The sequence below is a fragment of the Bufo bufo genome, chromosome 9 (genome assembly GCF_905171765.1).
Source record: "Bufo bufo chromosome 9, aBufBuf1.1, whole genome shotgun sequence".
NCBI lineage: Eukaryota > Metazoa > Chordata > Amphibia > Anura > Bufonidae > Bufo > Bufo bufo.
Window position 1 is genome coordinate 163,782,741 of NC_053397.1, and position 23,549 is coordinate 163,806,289.

Genomic DNA, 23,549 nt, shown 5'->3' on the forward strand with positions numbered 1-23,549 from the left:
CTGAGAACTGCTGAACCACATATGTGAAACTAGCCCAAGTAGTAATGGTTCACTGTGTGGCCATTTCTGGGACACCATATAGCGCATAAGGATGCCTGTGTGACACTCCAGAATGAAGTATCAGGTGTAGAGGTTGCTATGCATGACCTTTGTTATATTCAATGTACTGTAGTTTATGGGAATACTGAAAACCAAACTACAATGCAAAAAGTCATATGCATATATGGCCGCCTCCTTTCTGGGTATAAATGGAGAAAAAGGGGACCTCTGTTCTGCCAATAAGTTGGGAGCTCTGAACTGGCATCTATGGCATATACTATGGCTATATGATAAATGTTTCACCTGGTAATATAACTTAACATTTTACAGTGGTTTTGATTCAGTCTGACAATGTGCCCATGGGCCAGAGAAGGTTGTGCACCCCTGCCTCCGAGTGTGCGCTTTATGGGCAAATCTAAGATTACAGATTGCTCCCTGCTTAAAGATTTAAAATGAAGCTCTGCCTAATAGACCTGCAAGTTAGTATCAGAATACTCAAAATGACTTTAATTCTGTGACAATACAGTATATTAGGAACCTTAGGCAGTTATATGTAAGACTATACACTGAAAAGCATAAATAATACAAAAGGCATATGATTAAACCATTACCTGTGCTCTGATGTGGGAGTGGGTACTCCAAGAGGGATTTTAACATTTCTGGAATATCCATAAGTCCTTGGATGAGCTCACTTTTAGACATTGTTGCCAGGTACAGGCAGCAGCAGCAATAGCTCCACAACACAGTGTGTCAGATGCCTGGGATTTACCAGATAAAAAGCTGAAGGGAGGAGAGAGAGCTCCTGGCAATTACAGTCAATGAATCTCCAATAGCGTGAATGGGAGTGTGAAGTGCCAGGCACTGACTTGTGAGCCAATGAGGGGAGCGGATCTGTAACCAGAGGGAGGAAGTTAAGTCTTGCAGAAGTGACTTGGTTGTGCAAGTACAGATACACGTGTAACTGGATAAGTGCAAGTGCATGACAGTTCGTAGAACTGTTTCCCACATAAAGCGGTGCCAGTTTTAAGATCTTAAAAAATGTCTGAGATAGATAAAAACTAATTCGGTAAACAGGCTTGGTTCGTGCTGTAATTAAGCAGATGGGCGCACCATAGGGTAATACCGCATTAAACAGAACAATAGAGCAAAAAATACAAGGCTCACCTGTTGGGTTGTGCTAATATTAGACACAACTCTAATGAAAGCTCATCAAAGTGGGTCCTAAGAGCCCGGGGGGTGGTAGTCTGCAGCCACGGATAGAGTGTCTTCTTTTCAGAGATGCTTGCAATCCCCAAGAAGATGAAAGTCCCACAGCGCAAAAGACCAACCACAGGTCACCAGGATCTTGGTTCAAAGTATTTATTGCAGCGATGCAACGCGTTTCGGGGAATCACTCCCCTTCATCAGGTACACAAAGCTGCACACATGTAAAAGACATAAACCACAAACATTTATACTCAAAAGAACCGCCTGTTTAGGGTCAGGTGGAGTGACATCTGGAGTGATTGATGTCTCCCCAATTGTAAGGGAAAAAATATTATATATATATATATATATATATATATATATATGGGCCACTTTATTAGAAAGCTACTGATGATTGAATCAATGCAACAGATAAAAAACTCTCTCTAAAACTACAAAATCTGTTTACTTTGAACCAAGATCCTGGTGACCCGTGGGACTTTCATCTTTGGAACATAAAAACTCAGGCAGTAACAGTAAATATCCTGAAAATTTTAAAAAGTCATGCCCACCCATTTTCCCCGCTGCTGTTTTCAATGTAGCGCCCTGGTACTCCTCACCGCTGGTTACTTTCCTGGCTGGAGCGGTGACAACCCGTACACACCAGCTCACCACTGCAGCCAATCACTACAATGGCGTGTACAGGATGTCACCACTGCACCCAGGAAAATGACGTCAGCGCTGTGAGGTCAGAGCCGGAATCTGACTTTTTAGTTTTTTATCGCTGCTGCTCGAGTATGAAATTATCCAGACACAGTAAAAAATTATACACAGGCCGAGGCACAGATAATTATCAGGAACAAACTGAATGTTCCTGATAATTGGTTATGGACAGAGAAGGTGAAAGCTGCATTCACATGTACAAAACATCTCTTCTGCCATACAGGCATGGGATTCAGCCAGTTCTCTCCAGTTCTCCAGATCCGATTGTTAAAATTACAACTGGATCGGAGAACCGTGTTACCGACTGAGTCCCGATCAGGTGTTCTGGCAGCAGCAGTGGGTGGTGTATATATGGTGTATTTATGTATGTGTACTATGTATATGGTGTATTTATGTGTGTGTGTGTGACATATATATGGTGTATGTATATGTAAACATGTGTCGTAATGCGCGTGTCTGCCATTGAGTAGGGAACCTGTTAAAAATTTGAATACCACCCCTCCTTACATAATTATCAAAAGGGGATACCAGCCATGTGTTAATAGGAAAAACTCACCCATCTAAAAAAAAGTTTTCGGTTATATACAGTTAAGAATTACAGGTCACATGAACCTGTAACAATTTGTAATAATTTATAACATTTTTATATGTTAAAAATGACAAAAGAAAGTTTGTAACAGCAAAATGTTAAAATGTTTTGGTAGGTTAAATATATTCTACCTTTTAAAAATAAAATATATCGACAAGACATGATATAAAATGTACCATAATGTGGGAACACTAATGTTATGCAAGTAATAACATGTAATGAATAATCCACATGTAATTTGTAACCTTTATGTCGAAATTGATGTCTATTTGTGATATTTTAATAAAAATCATTCTAACTAAAAAAAAGTTTCTGCTCTGCTCTCTTCCTTATGTTGTGAGATATGAACATCCAGGGGTCCGCTCAGTTCCTCCTCCAGCACCAATCTCTTATTTAAATTTGCATCACAGGTAAAATCAATTTCTTGTGCTAGACTGGTAGACTTGAGGCTGTGGAGGAGATTAGGGTGCTCTTTTCAGATATAGTACTCTCTGCCTGGTATGAGGTAATTTGGAGATTGTTTTCCCATGAAGCATTGCCTGCAATATATTCCTTCATACACCACAGTGTCTCTTTAATGAGAAACAGTACTCCCCAAGCTGCCTTTAAAGTATCCCATGAAGACAACCAATACCCTGCTCTGTAGTAATGAGGAGTAAGAACCTCTGTGGGCCCTCGTGCCTGTGACACCACTTCCTTTCATGGACTGCCCAACTATCCATGGCTGTGAGCATGCACTTTACACAACACTCTGCACCCAAGAGCGCAGCCCCCAGGTCACAGCCTGGTCTGCACATTTCCTGTCCAAGGCCTTACTCTATGTGGATGTACTGTCTCTTTAAGGCACTGCGCAGCTTATCTTGTAGCAGCAGTAATAACAGCGGTATAATGGTAATGTTTGAACAGGTTAACTAGGTTAGAACACAGTACACATTTGAACTTGCACTTTGTTACACAGAAGGAGGGAGGACTCACTATCCCTTGAAATTCTCTTCCAATAATCCACTTGTAATATTACTGTCCCTCTTCACTCAATAGTCCACTCATTTGACTTGGGCTAACAGTACCAGGCCTTAAGGCTACCAATATATCTCTGTCTGCTCCAATCTCAAGACTAAAGGTGTATCCACACATGTAGATAATCGGACAGACCCGTGCTCATTCCCGACAATCTGCAAGTGTAAAACTGCAGCAGATCACCCGATGAACGAGCGAAACTGTCATTCTTGCAGGCACCAAAATTATTGTTTCTGTCTAACAAGGCAGCTGTGTGAGGACAAGTGATCCCTCATGCTCATACTGTGGAGGTGATCTCTACATGTAAATGCAGTGCTTCACCTCCACTTTCTCAGTCTGCATAAAAGTATTACACTCTCCATATCAGCTGGCCAGCTTGTCTACCATCAGCTACCTGCAAGCTTTGCTGTGCACTACCACTCAAGCCTCTCCGTCTCTAGATCCAGGTTACTGACCTCACTCATGGCAGCCATACTCAGGCTTCTCTCAGGCTCTCCATGTCTCGTTTCTGATAATATTATTATTAATTATTATTATTATTATTAATAAAATGTATTTATATAGCGCCACCATATTCTGCAGCGCTTTACAAATTCATAGGGTCCCCCCTCCCCCCCCTTTGTTAATGCTTTGTTTTGCTTTGGCAATGCTAAATGTATTTGGTCCTGCCAATAAAGCTCTTGGATTTGGGTTCATGTACAAAACAAAAGTAACTGGCTAATATGCAACTGAAACACTAGGAGTCAGGGCCCTGCTCGCAAGAGCTCACAATCTATGAGGAATTGGGGGTGACACATAAGGTAGTTGATTGTGATAAGTAGGATTTGAGCCATTATTGAACTGGCAGGAGTGGTGCCGGCCGATCTGCTTCGGGTTTGGGACTACTAGAGGATCGAGTTTAGGCAAGAGAAGTTGGTGGGGAGGAAGGCTTAGTCTGGGAAAAGTCATTTTAGGTAGCTTGTGGGTTTGAGCACTTCCTGCCTGTTTAATACCACGCCATTCTTTACAGTTTGTATATAGCTTGATAAGCCTGCCTGAAAAGATGTGATTTTAAGGGACGTTTGAAGGTGGAGAAGTTGTGAATTGACCTAGTATTCCAGGGCAGAGTATTCCAGAAAGTAGGTGCAGCTCGAGAAAAATCTTGAAGACGGGAGTGAGAGGTACGAATTATGGAGGTTATTAATCTTAAGTCGCTAACAGAACAGAGAGCACGAGTAGGGTGGTAGATGGAGATGAGGGAGGAGATGTATGGAGGTGCAGCACTGTTGGCTGCCACCCACTGATGCATCTCCCAGTGGCTACACTGGGGCTTACTGGTGAGCGCACTCTCAGCAGGCCTCTCACGCACTACACATGGTTACGACACAAACACTGGCACCAGGCTCTGCTCCTTTTAACAACTCTTTTGCCCCCTCCTCTCAGCATCAACAGTCAGCATCAGTACCATTTCCAGGCTCTATGTAGATCTGCGATGCTGCTTGATGCCTCCTCCTCCTGCAAACTGGGAAACAAGGTTTCCCCATGCCCAACAACAATGATAGGGTTTGGGCGATGGCACTGCGTACAGTGGTCCATCAGCCACTTACAACAAAAGGGCCACAGGTGCACATAAAAAAAAGAGGGCACACAAACAGAGCCACAATAAACTTCTCAAAGGGAAACACAGACATTTAATGTAGAGGGGGGATATAAGGGGTACCTGTCCTTTACATATGGGGCATCTGTGTTGTGAATGTATAAGCAGACGTGTCTTAAGATGGCAGATAAATAAATGTAGGCCATGCAAGAGGACTGACCTACATTACAGTTGTTATTATAAGAGAAAGACAAGACTATGTAGGTTAGTCTTAGGTTACATCATGTTGTTCCAGGTTTTAATTACAGATTATTCTTTGAATACTGTTCACATATCTAACTAAAATCCAGTATGTATTTCCACAATCGAAAATCAACGCTATACCCTAAAATGTCTACCAGGTCAGGATTTTCTGCAAATGTGCTGCTCTGTGTGCAGCAGATCCCCCTGATTCCACGGGATTCTCACAAGTGTTAGCTCCTTTGTCATTCAACATGCTGATCGTTTTGTTCTCGCTAGATAAGTCGGCCGCTAGGGGTGTCTGGTAGCAGCGTTTTCCCCTCTTCCTTCACAACACTTGTATTCATGGGGGCCGAGGAGCATTCATTTTTATTGGGGGATCCACCAATAGTTATCTAATGTGTATGGCCGGCGTAAAGAGAAACTGAACTTTTATTTAACTGTTCTAAAAATAATTTTTCTAATATACTTTACTAACGGATATTGCCTTTTTAATAAAAAAAATTGGCACCCAAAGTCCTGATTTCTACAGCACTTTAAGTTCACTAGATTCACACATCGCTGACTTCTTAGCTGTGTAAGGAGTATGGATTCCTCGCACTGTATCTATAGGGTCTGGAGCAAACAGTGTACGGGCAGGAGCGCACATAGCAGCTCTGGCCTGTGACTGGACATCTACACAGCTATGTGTGCCCATACACCATTCGCTAAGGGGCTCCATTGCAAGTTTAGTTATTCTTTAACCCCTTAGTGACTAATGACGTACTGTGTACGTCATGATATTGTGTTAGTTACCGCATCATAACGTACACAGTACGTCATGAGATGAAAGGGTCACCGGAAGTATACTTGCGGTAACACCGGCATCTAAACGGGTGTCACGGACAGTAGAGCTGTCCTGGCACCCGTCAGGGGACCAATCACAGCGGTCCCTGCTTTCCGATCGCTGTAATTGGTCAGTAAGATGGGCCAATCGCAGTGCGACCTGCTTGCCGTTAGGCAACAATCGTCCAGCGTAACTCCGATCTCCTTATTCTGACAGTTACCCTTCAGGAGATCGGAGCTGCACTGTTCTGGTCTCCTGTCAGAGTGCCCCCAACTGTATAAACATCCCACAGTGCCCCAAACACACTCTGTTCCCCTGACACCCCATCCTTCAACCACCCTTCCTCCCCACAGAACTTCAGTTAAAGAGGACCTTTCACCGATTATTACACTATGAACTAAGTATACAGACATGTAGAGCGGCGCCCGGGGATCTCACTGCACTTACTATTATCCCCGGGCACCGCTCCGTTCTCCTTCTATGCCCTCCGGTATCTCCGCTCACTAAGTTATAGTAGGCGGAGATTTCCGTCACTAAGTTATGGTAGGCGGAGTCTGCCCTTGTTCTGCTCTAGCGCTGGCCAATCGCAGCGCAGAGCTCACAGCCTGGGAGGTTATTTTCTCCCAGGCTGTGAGCTCTGCAATGCGATTGGCCAGCGCTAGAGCAGAACAAGGGCAGACTCCGCCTACCATAACTTAGTGAACGGAGATACCGGAGGGCATAGCGGGAGAACGGAGCGGTGCCCGGGGATAATAGTAAGTGCAGTGAGATCCCCGGGCGCCGCTCTACATGTCTGTATAGTTAGTTCATAGTGTAATAATCGGTGAAAAGTCCTCTTTAACTGGCAGTTAGCTAGAAACAGTTTGGACTAGTGTTAGAATTAGGCGTTTGAAAAAAAGAGAAATATACAAAAATAATATATATAAAATTACTGGCCATAGTTAGTTAGCCTGAGTACTAGCAGTTAGATAGAAATAGTTCGGAGTAGTGTTGGGGTAAGAGGTTTGAAAAAAGAAAAAGTTTTTTTTAAAATATACAAAAATAATTTCGTAATCGTCCGCTAACACTAGTGATTACGAGCCACAGCAAAGTCATAGACGAGACTCTTTGCCTGGCACTAGCGCCATTGACCCCGAATGGATGCCCACAGAGTCATATACTCCGTCTGTTCCAAATTTTAATTCTGTCACAGGCATCCGTTATAATGTTATGGGGTTTAGAGGGGTGGAATTTTTTAAAAGAGGAACTGATAAATTTGATGGTTGAGCAGACCAATTTATACGCTGCTCAATTCATCGCCAGTCACCCCACCTCATATTACACCAAGAATGGCGTATGTTGCCCTGTTGTTGTGGCGAACATTTAAAAATTTTGGGGCCTCTTTCTAAATATGGGTCTCATAAAAAAACAAAAAAAAAAAACACTATGTGATCTAATTGGTCATCTGATGTGTTGGACCCCCATGTACAGGGAAGTAATGACAAGACAGCGATTTGAGACAATCCTGCGATTTCTTAATTTCGCTGACAACACACAGTGCCCCCCACGTGATGACCCCAGCCATGACAGGCTTTATAAAATGATGTCCCTTTTAAATTATTTAAATGAAAAATTTAAAGAGGCCTACCCAAAAAAGAAATATTGCCGTGGACGAGTCACTTGTCCTTTTTAAAGTCAGGCTTCAATTTCGCCAATATTTGCCAAGGAAGAGGGCACGATTTGGGCTAAAAATTTCTAAGCTCTGTGAGAGCGAATCTGGCTACACCTATAAATTTAGAGTGTATGAAGGCAAAAATACCCAGTTTTGCCCTCAAGAATGCCCCCCTTCCGCAATGTGGCAGGTAAAATAGTGTGGGATCTTTTGCATCTTTTAGATAAAGGGTGCCACTTGTACATCAACAATTATTACACCAGCGTACCCCTTTTTAGGTGCCTTTCAGTCAGAAAGACAGTGGCATGTGGCACTGCAATCAAAGAGGCCTGCCAAAGCCTTTTGTGAACCAAAAATTGAAGTCTGGGGAAATAAAGGGCCTTTGCAATGGGGACATCTTACTTGTAAAATATTGAGACAAAAAAGATATCCTCATAATGACATCCATACATCCAGACAGTAGCAGCCCTGTTCCTGTGCGAGGCACAAATATCACCGTCTGTAAGCCTGTCAGCATACAGGATTACAATAAATATATGGGTGGGGTGGACCTTGCAGACCAAATGCTGCAGCCCTACAGCGCGGTCAGGAAATCCCGCATTTAGTATAAGAAACTTGCAGTCCACCTTATGGAAGTAGCCGTGTATAATTCTGTGAAAAGCATGTTTGGCCAAAGTGCTCACTACACCCTATGAAAAATTCCTTGGGGGGTGTAGTTTCCAAAATGGGGTCACTTTTTGGGGGTTTCCACTGTAGGGTAGCTCAGGGTACCTTCAAATGCGACACAGCACCTGGAAATTATTCCAGTGAAATCTGTCCTCCAAAAGCCATATTGTGCTCCATCTGTTCTAAGCTCTGCCGTACACACATATAGCAGTCGACAACCACATATGGGGTGTTTCTGTAAACTGCTGAATCAGGGTAATAGATATTGAGTTTAGTTTGACTAGTAATTTTTGCTGGGTTACCGGAAAAAACTATTAGAATGGAAAATCTGCCAAAAAAGTGAAATTTTATCTCCATTTTCCTTTAATTCTTGTGGAACACTTAAAGGGTTAACAAGGTTTGTAAAATCAGTTTTGAATAACTGGAGGGGTGTAGCTTCTAAAATGAGGTCATTTTTGGGTGGTTTCTACTATGTAAGGCCCACAAAGTGACTTCATAACTGAACTGGTCCTTAAAAAAGTGGGTTTTGCAAATGTTCTTAAAAAATTTAAGAATTGCTTCTAAAATTCTAAGCCTTATAACGTTCAAAATGATGCCCACATAAAGTAGACATATGAGAAATGTAAAGTAATAACTATTTTGTGAGGTATCATTATCTGCCTTAAAGGGGTTGTCTCATCATGGACAATGGGGGCATATTGCTAGGATATTCCCTGATTGTCTTATAGGCTGGGACCCGCACCTTTATCGAGAACGGAGCCCCGCCAGTGAAGGAGGGCGCACTGCGCATGCGCAGCCGCCCTCCATTCATTTTCTATGGGGCTGGCGAAAATAGCAGAGCACTGGCTTGGCTATGTCCTTCGGCCCCATAGAAATTAATGGGAGCGGGGGCCGCGCATGCGCGGTACACTCCCATTCACTTGTATGGGGAGCCGGCTTGGTGGTGGCCGGACCGGAGTCCTCCAGCCACCACCTTGCAGGGCTCCGTTCTCGATATAGGTACGGGTCCCAGCGTTGGGACCCACACCTTTAAGACAATGGGGGCATATCCTAGCGATATTCCCCCATTGTCCATGATGAGACAACTCCTTTAACCACCTCCGGACCGCCTAACGCAGGATCGCGTTCCGGAGGTGGCAGCCCTGCGCACAGTCACGCATATATGCGTTATCTCGCGAGTAATATGTTGCACACAGGCGCGCGCGCTCACAGGAACGGAAGGTAAGAGAGTGGATCTCCAGCCTGCCAGCGGCGATCGTTCGCTGGCAGGCTGGAGATGTGATTTTTTTAACCCCTAACAGGCATATTAGACGCTGTTTTGATAACAGCGTCTAATATACCTGCTACCTGGTCCTCTGGTGGTCCCCTTTGTTTGGATCGACCACCAGAGGACACAAGTAGCTCAGTAATATGTTGCACCAAGCACCACTACACTACACTCCCCCCCCCTGTCACAGGGGGGTGATCACCCCATATAGACTCCCTGATCACCCCCCTGTCATTGATCACCCCATTCCGTGAGGGGCATATTGAGTCCATTGAAATTTTGTCCCAAGTTAGCGGAAAGGGAGACCTTGTGAGAAAAAAATAAAATAAAATCAATTTCCGCTAACTTGTGCCAAAAAAAAAAATTTCTATGAACTCGCCATGCCCCTCATTGAATACCTTGGGGTGTCTTCTTTCCAAAATGGGGTCACATGTGGGGTATTTATACTGCCCTGGCATTTTAGGGGCCCCAAAGCGTGAGAAGAAGTCTGGGATCCAAATGTCTAAAAATGCCCTCATAAAAGGAATGTGGGCCCCTTTGCCCACCTAGGCTGCAAAAAAGTGCCACACATGTGGTATCGCCGTATTCAGGAGAAGTTGGGGAATGTGTTTTGGGGTGTCATTTTACATATACCCATGCTGGGTGAGATAAATATCTTGGTCAAATGCCAACTTTGTATAAAAAAAATGGGAAAAGTTGTCTTTTGCCAAGATATTTCTCTCACCCAGCATGAGTATATGTAAAAAGACACCCCAAAACACATTGCCCAACTTCTCCTGAATACGGAGATACCACATGTGTGACACTTTTTTGCAGCCTAGGTGGGCAAAGGGGCCCACATTCCAAAGAGCACCTTTAGGATTTCACAGGTCATTTACCTACTTACCACACATTAGGGCCCCTGGAAAATGCCAGGGCAGTATAACTACCCCACAAGTGACCCCATTTTGGAAAGAAGACACCCCAAGGTATTCCGTGAGGGGCATGGCGAATTCCTAGAATTTTTTATTTTTTGTCACAAGTTAGTGGAAAATGATTTTTTTTTTTTTTTTTTCTTACAAAGTCTCATATTCCACTAACTTGTGACAAAAAATAAAAACTTCCATGAACTCACTATGCCCATCAGCGAATACCTTGGGGTGTCTTCTTTCCAAAATGGGGTCACTTGTGGGGTAGTTATACTGCCCTGGCATTCTAGGGGCCCAAATGTGTGGTAAGGAGTTTGAAATCAAATTCTGTAAAAAATGACCAGTGAAATCTGAAAGTTTCTATTTGGAATATGGGCCCCTTTGCCCACCTAGGCTGCAAAAAAGTGTCACACATGTGGTATCTCCGTATTCAGGAGAAGTTGGGGAATGTGTTTTGGGGTGTCATTTTACATATACCCATGCTGGGTGAGAGAAATATCTTGACAAAAGACAACTTTTCCCATTTTTTTATACAAAGTTGGCATTTGACCAAGATATTTATCTCACCCAGCATGGGTATATGTAAAATGACACCCCAAAACACATTCCCCAACTTCTCCTGAATACGGAGATACCACATGTGTGACACTTTTTTGCAGCCTAGGTGGGCAAAGGGGCCCACATTCCAACGAGCACCTTTCGGATTTCACTGGCCATTTTTTACAGAATTTGATTTCAAACTCCTTACCACACATTTGGGCCCCTAGAATGCCAGGGCAGTATAACTACCCCACAAGTGACCCCATTTTGGAAAGAAGACACCCCAAGGTATTTGCTGATGGGCATAGTGAGTTCATGGAAGTTTTTATTTTTTGTCACAAGTTAGTGGAATATGAGACTTTGTAAGAAAAAAATCATCATTTTCCGCTAACTTGTGACAAAAAATAAAAAGTTCTATGAACTCACTATACCCATCACCTTAGGGTGTCTACTTTCCGAAATGGGGTCACTTGTGGGGTGTTTGTACTGTCTGGCCATTATAGAACCTCAGGAAACATGACAGGTGCTCAGAAAGTCAAAGCTGCTTCAAAAAGCGGAAATTCACATTTTTGTACCATAGTTTGTAAACGCTATAACTTTTACCCAAACCATTTTTTTTTTACCCAAACATTTTTTTTTTATCAAAGACATGTAGAACAATAAATTTAGAGCAAAATTTATATATGGATCTCGTTTTTTTTTGCAAAATTTTACAACTGAAAGTGAAAAATGTCATTTTTTTGCAAAAAAATCGTTAAATTTCGATTAATAACAAAAAAAGTAAAAATGTCAGCAGCAATGAAATACCACCAAATGAAAGCTCTATTAATGAGAAGAAAAGGAGGTAAAATTCATTTGGGTGGTAAGTTGCATGACCGAGCAATAAACGGTGAAAGTAGTGTAGTGCAGAAGTGTAAAAAGTGGCCTGGTCTTTCAGGGTGTTTAAGCCATAGGGGCTGAGGTGGTTAAAAGCAGAGACATTTTTCTCTGCTGGCCCCTAATAGAGCAGACCTATCCTTGTCTGTAATGAGGACAATAATAGAACATGTTCTATTTCTTTGCGGAACGGACATGCAGAAACGGAATGCACACGGAGTAACTTTGTTTTTTTTGCGGACCCATTGAAATGAATGGTTCCGCATACGGTCCGCAAAAAAAACGGAATGGACACGGAAAGAAAATACGTTTGTGTGCATGAGCGTTCGTGTAATATTGTAGACCCAACAATAACACATTCCAATGAATAGCTTAGATAAGTTTAGTTAAATGGCACCCAAATGATGTAAATAGTGGATCGCTCCATTTGCTATGCTAGTGTTTAGCATTCACAACAGTGAGGAGCGGGTCACTGAGTTTGTTAAAAGGTTAAACGTCACTGCAGTCAGCATAGTGGGATGGAATAAAGAAACGTTTGCTTCCTTGTCAGCTGACACGTTATCTACATGTGACAGTGGCACCTAACCTGTCCTTCACCACAGATCATATAGCTCATTGTACCGTATATGCCTCCAAGCAGCTTTTTGAAATTTCCATGTATCTAAGTAATGAAACCCTTGTAAAAGAAACCAGTCTCCATGCTTAGCAAGTCACCTAATAAGTTACTAAGTTACTATCTCATAATTCAGAAAATACTCATTACTTGACAGTTCTCTCTCTCTCTCTCTATATATATATATATATATTTTCTTATTCACACTACTGATGAGCGAACTTCTTGAAATTTGCTTCATATCTGATTCTAATTTTTCAAAAAGTTTGGTTTAGACCCGAATTGATTAATTGCCAATCAAAGTTTCTGCAAGTGCCCTGAAAATTGGTACATAACACGCTCTAGACTCCTCCTTTTTATTGAAAAGTAGGCTTGAGCGAATCGAGCTTTAGATCATAGATCCGAAGTCGATTCGTTCAAAAACTTGTAATGCTGTTTCCGTACAGCATTAAAATGTTTTGTCTCCATGTAGGAAAACTTCATATCGCCCGAAGTTGCGCGAGACTTTGGTGAATTACTACGGTATTCCTATCTGCGTATTTAAAAACATTTTAAAATAGGAATCTGAGGTACCAGCTTTACCAAAGCCCACTTCGTATTCCTATTTTAAAATGATTTTAGATACACAGATAGGAATATCGTACTAATTCACTGAAGTTTCGCGCAACTCCGGGCGATATGAAGTTTTCCTACATGGAGACAAAACATTTTAATGCTGTACGGAAACAGCATTACAAACGAAGTTTTTGAACAAATCGACTTCGGATCGATGATCCGAAGCTCAATTCACCCACACCTATTGAAAATATGTTATCTCTTTTTGTTAATTTCTTTTTAAAATAATTTTTGCTTTCTCTCCTGCCCCAGTTTTAGCTCTGGAACACAATGTGACACTGACATATATAATATGGGTAATTACATGTCTGACAGTGTAAACAAACAAAAAAACACTGCGCCGTCGCATGTGTCATGCTTTGTTCTGCACAAGGGCATTATATATATATATATATATATATACACACACACACACACATACACACACGTGTTAATTGTCAGAAGACAGAGTGACTTGTTTTAAATGGGAGTAGCAGCAGTGCAGTGTGGATGTGGAAAAGGAAAGGGTAATAGTGACATGTAGCTGAAATCGTATTGGCAGCAGTAGCAGCTAAGCATGGAACAGACAAGGCAGTAGAAGTGTGTGTGGCTTTTTAGGAGTCGTAGTAGTGACGACTGTGTAGCAGTAATAGTAGTGGCAGTAGGGGTAATGGACGTGGAAAAAGTGAAATAGCTGCAGGAATTAACAGATGCAACGGTGGCCGCAGCAGCAGCAGTCTTACGGTATGGAACATGATGATAGGCAGCTGTAGAGGCATGACGGCAGCAGCTGCCATACCATTCAGAATATGATGGCGGCAATAGCAGCCACATAGTACAGAACATGATAGTAGATAGGCAGGCATGATGGGGCACAGTCAACAAGGCTAGATCTATTAATCAGTCTTAGGGCTCTTTCACACAAGCTTGTGCAGTTCAGAAATCACGCTTCATGTGTTAGCCTGATTTCCGGACTGCACACATTCGTGTGAAAAAGTCCTTAGCCGGAGGAGTGAAAGTCCTCACCATTCATTTTGACAAAAGTGGTCTTTTGTAGACTGGCTGAGGACAACTTCATCCATTTGGGTGTCCCACACCCCCTACGACTCTGAAAACCCTCTCTGAGATGACACTGGAGACAGGGCAAGAGATAACACTGATAGCATACTGGGTCGGTTTGGACCACTTGTCCAGTACCAGCCCAGAAGTCCATGGGGTCAGGGTACACGGTATGCGCCAAAAAAAAGCTAGAGTCCAGGACTGAACATGGTTGTTGAGGCAGTACTATTGCTAAATTATCTGAGCCTGGTGTGACACATGAATGAATTGCTCCATCATGTTGATGATACTGAATTAGCTGCAGCTTCTGCTGCTTGTGGTAGCAGAGACAGTGGAAGGTGGGTGACTCTGCAGGGGGCAGAGTGCACGTAGGTAGCAGGCGTCTGCCTACTGAAAGCTGCGGCAAGGCGTGTACACAGTGTTTCCTGGTAATAAATTAATTTGCTGAACTGTCTCAGCCTGGTGTGGCACATTAAAGAATTGCTCCATCATGTTGATGATATTGAATTGGCTGCAGCTTCTGCTGCTTGTGGTAGTAGAGACTGTGGAAGGTGGGTGACTGCACAGGGCAGAGAGCGCACATGGGTAACAGGCTTCTGCCCACTGAAAGCTGCAGAAAGCTGTGTACACCATGTTTCCTGGCAGTGGCGTACATAGAGAAGTAAGGACCCCATGGCAAGGATCAAACCAGGCCCCTCACAAAGGACAGAAGGGTTTCCACCGAAACACCTTTCAATGACCTGTGGGCCATTTTTACCACTGCCTCGTTTGCTAAAAGTTGTTTCTTTAGAGGGAGGAGTCCTGACCACGTTTTCACCCCAAGTAGAAGAGGAGATGATCCTAACTGGGCCCACTCTTGCCCTGGGCCCCATAGTAGTCGCATGGTCTGACACCATGGTAGTTACGCCCCTGTTTCCTGGTAATTAATTAATTTAACCTCCTTTTCGGCAAGAGGTAAACATTCCTCCTTTTTGCTTTGATAACAAGGGTCTAAAAGAATGGCTATTCAGTAATCCTTAGACCTTATGTTCATGGTATGCCTGTCATTTATGTAAGCAAGCATATAAGTTGCAATTCTGGGAACTGTGCTGGACGACCCAGTTCTTTCCGTCTTTGCCCCCACTGTGACTATTAGTGATTGTGGCCAGAATGTTGGTCCTCCTCCTCATCATCCTCCTCCTGCTTCTCCATGTGGGTCCCCAACAGCTACAAAGCGGCCAGCAAAATGCGTAAGATTCTTCCCGTGTCCCTTGTTGCATCAGCGTGAGCGTCTGCTCCAAGAAAAATATCAGGGGGTTGGCATAGTTTATGTCGCAGTTGTCCCTACTAACAAACATACTCCCCGCTGATATGGTCTGGGGCATGACAAAATTATTCACCGCTTTGTGCTGCTCAAGCATATGCTCTAGCATCTGTAAGGTGAAATTCCGAGTTGGAACATTGACGATTAAGGCTACTTTCACACTTGCGGCAGTGTGATCCGGCGGGCAGTTCCGTCGTCAGAACTGCCCGCCGGATCCGCCGCTGACTGAAAGCATTTGTGAGACGGATCCGGGTGCGGATCTGTCTCACAAATTCATTGAAAGGACGGATCTGTCTCTCCGCTTGTCATGCGGACCGACGGATCCGTCTTGTAAATTTTTTCACATTTTTACCGATCTGCGCATGCGCATGCCGGAACGACTGATCCGGCATTCTGAATGCCGGATCCGGTGCTAATTCATTCCTATGGGAAAAAATGCCGGATCCGGCGTTCAGGCAAGTCTTCAGTTTTTTTTCGCCGGAGAGAAAACCATAGCATGCTGCGGTTTTCTCTTTTGCCTGATCAGTCAAAACGACTGAACTGAAGACATCCTGATGCAAACTGAACGGATTAGGGCTCTTTCACACCTGCGTTCTTTTCTTCCGGCATAGAGTTCCGTCATCGGGGCTCTATGCCGGAAGAATCCTGATCAGTTTTATCCTAATGCATTCTGAATGGAGAGAAATCCGTTCAGGATGCATCAGGATGTCTTCAGTTCCGGATCGGAACGTTTTTTGGCCGGAGAAAATACCGCAGCATGCTGCGCTTTTTGCTCCGGCCAAAACTCCTGAACACTTGCCGCAAGGCCGGATCCGGAATTAATGCCCATTGAAAGGCATTAATCCGGATCCGGCCTTAAGCTAAACGTCGTTTCGGCGCATTGCCGGATCCGACGTTTAGCTTTTTCTGAATGGTTACCATGGCTGCCGGGACGCTAAAGTCCTGGCAGCCATGGTAAAGTGTAGCGGGGAGCAGCATACTTACCGCCCGTGCGGCTCCCGGGGCGCTCCAGAGTGACGTCAGGGCGCCCCAAGCGCATGGATCACGTGATCGCATGGCACGTCATCCATGCGCATGGGGCGCTCTGACGTCATTCTGGAGCGCCCCGGGAGCCGCGCGGACTGTAAGTATACCGCTCCCCGCTCCTACTATGGCAACCAGAACTTTAATAGCGTCCTGGCTGCCATAGTAACACTGAAAGCATTTTGAAGACGGATCTGTCTTCAAATGCTTTCAGTACACTTGCGTTTTTCCGGATCCGGCGTGTAATTCCGGCAAGTGGAGTACACGCCGGATCCGGACAACGCAAGTGTGAAAGAGGCCTTACTCTCCATTCAGAATGCATGGGGATATGCCTGATCAGTTCTTTTCCGGTATAGAGCCCCTGTGACGGAACTCTATGCCGGAAAAGAACAACGCAAGTGTGAAAGTAGCCTAAGCAGTATAATGGTAGTCTGTTCTGTCATTGCAAATCTAGGAAGCGGTTACTTGCCACATAAGAATGACTGACGTGCGAGGACTGTATCCTGGACATGACCAGCACTCTCTGCAAGCCAGTGTACTATACCTTTCAAGAAAATCGTTGCATGACTAAATTGATCATGTGCGCCATGCAGGAAGCATGTTATTTCCCCCAGGTTCAGCACGGCCACTATGTTGCAGACATTATCGCTATCTTGCCCAGTTGGAGTTAAAGCCAGCTGTACATTAGCTGCTTGAGGCACTGTAGCAAGTCATCAGCTGTGTTTCGCCAAGGCTAATCAGCTATAACACTGTGTGGCAAAGCTTCACTTTACACATATGAGAGTGAGGAGGAATGGGAGCAATGCTGGCCGAGCATTGCATTGAGTATGTCCATGGAGTAGGAGGCAGATAAGTTGCTGGTGTGGGAACTAGACCAACACAAACGTGGAGGTGTCAATAGGACCTGGCCTTCTTGCTGCAGTGCTGTCATGCCGCAAAAATCTGCTTCATGTAGTTCAACAGAGCCATGGTGGGTATGTTTGTGTTTGAACGCCAGTGGCTTATTTTAATCCTGCAGATCTTGCACACGGCAATGCCTTTGTCAAAAACTACCAGACGGGAGATACCGGCACAGAGCTAGCGGCAGCCATGCTTGGCTTAAATCTGGCATGTTTGAAGCCTTTTCCCACAGTAACAGCTGCATCACCAGTTCCTGAGCATAATAGTAGCAGATCTGGCCCTGACAGTTTTTTGGGCTGTTCTGGCCATACATTGCCTCTGCTCTTCATAGCTGCCGCTGCCACCACGTTCCTCATCAGCACCCTGATCTGACTCCCAGGTTCTCTCCAACACACAATAATCAAAGTCCTCAGTCTCTTCGTCAATTTTATCAGACTGTGATATGTCATCATGGGCTCCTTGGTCCCACTCCTGATACCCTGCTCTGTATTTGCCCCGAGAACCACCTTCGCTATCACCACTGTCGGGGCTACAGGTGCCACTACTACCACCGCCACCAGCAACACAGCTATACATGGGGTCCCCTTCTTTCCCCTGGGGTAGGGTTTTGTTGCCTCTTTTTAGGAAGAAAAAAAAAAAGACACCCCACTAGGTGGGGGCTGTAAAGACAGAGAGGATGCCACTGAAACTTAAAGGAGGAATGCTGTGACCCCTGGCCCCAAGACATAGTGTCATACTCAGAGGTGACCTCCACATCATCCTGTAGTGATTGAGAAAAGGAGCGAGCCATCCAGTCCACAATCTCATCCTCTGTCTTCAATAATGTTGTGGCCTACTAATACTGACCATATGGCTGGTGCTGCTGCTCACATTCTGAGGAGGGCGAGTCCTGAGTCTTTTGTTTTGCACTCTTCCATTTTCCAGACATTTTATTATAAGGCCTATACTGTAAATGAAAAGTCACAGATAACGGTACTAGCAAAATTGCAAGTGTAATCTGTCATTTAAAGACAGCGGTGCAATTAAACGTCCTTTCTCTTCTACAAACTTACTATTGACAATTTCGGGAACAAGCATTCGCAGGAACGTTCATTCCTGATAATCTGCACGATTATTGAACAGTGTGACTCTACCTTTATTCTAGGAATAATAAGCAGTGTTTATTGTGACATTTCTTTGAACTATGTATGAATTTAAAATCACTGGTTAAACAATGCGTCCGCAGTGGTGGCGTACCTCTAATAGAGGCAGACTACGCAGCTGCTATGGGGCCTGTGGAAGAAGAAAAGCCATGCCCCCAATTACTTAGCTAGCTGTGGAGAAGAACCAGTGATGATATCATCATGTAAACAGAGCAGGGAGATGGAGCAGTCAGCCTTGGAGATGAAAATGTGGTGAACTACACGGGGAGGGCTTCTGTGCTGCGCCTGGAGGAGAGGCGAGTGGTGTCCTGGGATTACCCATAACATTCTTGAAATACTGGGAATTGTAGTTTTGTTCCACTGTATCCCCCTAAATGTAATGTTCACCGATTCCCTAAAATAAATATCTGGACATGCTGGGAGCTGTAGTTCTCTTCTCTTAAAATATCCACTGATGCTGTATAACAGTCTGGTAACACTGGGGGTTGTAGTTCTCTCCTCTTATACCCTCTCACTGTAATGTTAACTTGGGTTCCACAATAACAGCCTGGAGATGCTGGGAGTTGTAGTTCTCTTTTACCCCTCTATTACCCACTAATTTTCAGCAATAAGGCCTGTTTCACACTGCCAGCCATAATGCCAGCAGAGAACAGCCCACTGGAGCTCTCTGGATCTGGAAGAGCTCAGGCAGCTTGCTGGAATCACTGCCAGCAGTGTGAAACAGGCCCAAACTGGTCATGATGAGACTTGTTCTCTTATCACTATTATGATGTACAGTCCTGATCAAAAATTTAAGACAACTTAAAAAATAGCAAAAAATCATATTTAGCATGGCTGGATCTTAACAAGGTTCCAAGTAGAGCTTCAACATGCAACAAGAAGAAATGGGAGTGAGACAAAACATTTTTTTGAGCATTCAATTTAATGAAAACGAATAAACTGAAACAGGCTGTTTTTCAGCTGATCAAAAATTTAGGACCACACCTCAAAAAAAAAAACTAAACCCCCCAAAACAGAAATCCTTTTTTTTGTTATTAATCGAAATTTAACGATTTTTCAGTTTCAGTTGTAATATTTTGCAAAAAAAACGACATCCATATATAAATTTTTCTCTAAATTTATTGTTCTACATGTGTTTGATAAAAAAAAAATGTTTGGGTAAAAAAAAAATGGTTTGGGTAAAAGTTATAGCGTTTACAAACTATGGTACAAAAATGTGAATTTCCGCTTTTTGAAGCAGCTCTGACTTTCTGAGCACCTGTCATGTTTCCTGAGGTTCTACAATGCCCAGACAGTAGAAAAACCCCACAAATGACCCCATTTCGGAAAGTAGACACCCTAAGGTATTCACTGATGGGCATAGTGAGTTCATAGAACTTTTTATTTTTTGTCACAAGTTAGCGGAAAATGATGATTTTTTTTTTTCTTACAAAGTCTCATATTCCACTAACTTCTGACAAAAAATAAAAACTTCCATGAACTCACTATGCCCATCACGAAATACCTTGGGGTGTCTTCTTTCTAAAATGGGGTCACTTGTGGGGTAGTTATACTGCCCTGGCATTTTAGGGGCCCAAATGCGTGCGAAGTAGTTTGAAATCAAAATCTGTAAAAAATGGCCGGTGAAATCCGAAAGGTGCTCTTTGGAATGTGGGCCCCTTTGCCCACCTAGGCTGCAAAAAAGTGTCACACATGTGGTATTGCCGTACTCAGGAGAAGTTGGGCAATGTTTTTAGGGGTGTCATTTTACATATGCCCATGCTGGGTGAGAGAAATATCTTGGCAAATGACAACTTTTCCCACTTTTTTTTATACAAAGTTGGCATTTGACCAAGATATTTATCTCACCCAGCATGGGTATATGTAAAATGACACCCCAAAACACATTGCCCAACTTCTCCTGAGTACGGCGATACCAGATGTGTGACACTTTTTTGCAGCCTAGATGCGCAAAGGGGCCCACATTCCTTTTATGAGGGCATTTTTAGACATTTGGATCCCAGACTTCTTCTCACGCTTTAGGGCCCCTAAAATGACAGGGCAGTATAAATACCTCACATGTGACCCCATTTTGGAAAGAAGACACCCCAAGGTATTCAATGAGGGGCATGGCGAGTTCATAGAAATTTTATTTTTTTGGCACAAGTTAACGGAAATTGATTATTTTATTTTTTTTTCTCACAAAGTCTCCCTTTCCGCTAACTTGGGACAAAAATTTCAATCTTTCATGGACTCAATATGCCCCTCACGGAATACCTTGGGGTGTCTTCTTTCCGAAATGGGGTCACATGTGGGGTATTTATACTGCCCTGGCATTCTAGGGGCACTAAAGCGTGAGAAGAAGTCTGGAATATAAATGTCTAAAATATTTTACGCATTTGGATTCCGTGAGGGGTATGGTGAGTTCATGTGAGATTTTATTTTTTGACACAAGTTAGTGGAATATGAGACTTTGTAAGAAAAAAAAAAAAATTCCGCTAACTTGGGCCGAAAAAATGTCTGAATGGAGCCTTACAGGGGGGTGATCACCCCCCTATAAGGCTCCATTCAGATGTCCGTATGTGTTTTGCGGATCCGATCCATGTATCCGTGGATCCGTAAAAAACATACGGACATCTGAATGGAGCCTTACAGGGGGGTGATCAATGACAGGGGGGGTGATCAGGGAGTCTATATGGGGTGATCAGGGGTTAATAAGTGACAGGGGGGGGGTGTAGTGTAGTGTGGTGCTACATATTGCTGAGCTACCTGTGTCCTCTGGTGGTCGATCCAAACAAAAGGGACCACCAGAGGACCAGGTAGCAGGTATATTAGACGCTGTTATCAAAACAGCGTCTAATATACCTGTTAGGGGTTAAAAAAAAATCGCATCTCCAGCCTGCCAGCGAACGATCGCCGCTGGCAGGCTGGAGATCCACTCGCTTACCTTCCGATCCTGTGAACGCGCGCGCCTGGGTGCGCGCGTTCACAGGAAATCTCGCGTCTCGCGAGATGACGCATATATGCGTGACTCTGCGCAGGGCTGCCGCATCCGGAACGCGATCCTGCGTTAGGCGGTCCGGAGGTGGTTAAAATATAAAAATATTTAGCCCATACGACGAAATGGAAGAAAAAATGGTTGATTCGCCATTTTTTGGTCGCTTGACTTCCCACAAAAAAAAAATCGGATAAGAAAAAAAATTATCAAAAAGTCACACACACCCCAAAATGGTATCAATCAAAAATTCTGATTACCGCACAAAAAATTAGCCCCAACACAGCTTCATAAACACAAGTACAAAAAAGTTATAAGGGTATATGGTGAAGAAAAGAAAAAAAGTTTTTTTTTTTTTTAAAAGGTTTTTATTTTTTCCAGTCAAAGAGGTCAACTCATGTCCATTGTGTCTATGGCCCTTGTAGCTACCATAAAGCAATTCTCTAAATGCTGTTAAAGGGAACCCGTCACCTCCTAAATGCATGTAAACCCGCCAGCAGTACCCCAGGGTAGCCCGCATTGTGATACTAATCATACTTTTCATCCTGCAGTCCGATGCTGCATAAGGTACTGCCCTGACATGGGATCGCGCAGTAAAACAGTGGGCACCGCACATGCGCGAGACTTGAGAAAGCGAAGCCGAATTGCGGGCTGTCACTCAAAGGCAAGAGGGGGCGTGGTTACCTTGACTTGAAGCAAGAAGGCCGCTGCCCCCTTGACTTCAAGCTGACATGCAAATTAGCGCGGACAGAGGATAAAAGATCGTTTTCTGACCTTATGCAGCATCGGACTGCAGGATGAAAAGTATGATTAGTATCACACTGCAGGCTACCCTGAGGTACTGCTGGCGGGTTTACATGCATTTAGGAGGAGGTGACAGGTTCCCTTTAACAACAGCTCAGGCAAGATGATCACCCCATCAAAAATCTGTAATCAGAACATAAAAACAGATTAGAAAAAAAAGGATGTGTTGATACCAGTTTTTTACTGGCAAAATAAAAATAAAAAATTAGCGACATTCCCTTTAAAGGGAGTCTGTCACCTCCATATGGCCATATACAGTGCTTACATTGTCCTATCGCACGCCTATACATGAATGTAATGGTACCTTTGTCTTTGGACTTGCAGAAGCTGGAAAAACGAACTTTGATTGATATGCAAATGAGCACTCGCAAGTGCCCAGGGGCGGCTTTCACTGTGTTGGTGCCCAGGCTGCCCTGCCTTTTTTCATTGTTCCCCCGCCCCAGCCTCTGCATATGCCCGCCCTCCTATTCCCTTGCGTCATCCTAAGGTCCGGCCGAGATCCCGCGACTGTGCACTGCCTCGCCGGAGCATGCGCACTGCGATGCCCATTGTTGGCACGGCATCGATTTAACTACTGCGCATGCTCCGGCGAAAAGCGCAAAACCAGCGGCAATGTGGCGTTTGCCGGCGCATGCGCAGTAGTTAAAGCGATGCAGTGCCTACAATGGGCATCGCAGTGCGCAAGCTACGGCCTGGCGAGGCAGTGCACAGTCGTGGAATCTCGGCCGGACCTTAGGATGACGCAAGGGAATAGGAGGGCGGGCATATGCAGAGGCGGGGGAACAATGAAAAGAGGCAGGGCAGCCTGGGCACCAACACAGTAAACGCCGCCCCTGGGCACTTGCGAGTGCTCATTTGCATATCAAAGTTCGTTTTTCCAGCTTCAGCAAGTCTAAAGACAAAGGTACCATTTCATTCATGTATAGGCGTGCGATAGGACAATGTAAGCACTGTATATGGCCATATGGAGGTGACAGACTCCCTTTAAGCACAGTGTGACCAGCCCCTCACACCCTCAAAGCTTTCCTTGATCA

At 44.1% G+C, this 23,549-nt stretch overlaps 1 protein-coding gene across 1 annotated transcript in view; it reads right to left on the bottom strand.

The window, feature by feature from the left end:
* TEF (TEF transcription factor, PAR bZIP family member) overlaps window positions 1-883 on the bottom strand; it is a 38,192-nt gene extending 37,309 nt beyond the window's left edge. The window contains exon 1 of the mRNA XM_040408616.1: window positions 651-883. Within this exon, the coding sequence (XP_040264550.1) occupies window positions 651-741 (91 nt within the window). The 5' untranslated portion in view covers window positions 742-883. The remainder of the gene's footprint in view (window positions 1-650) is intronic.
* Between the last annotated feature and the right edge of the window lie 22,666 nt (window positions 884-23,549).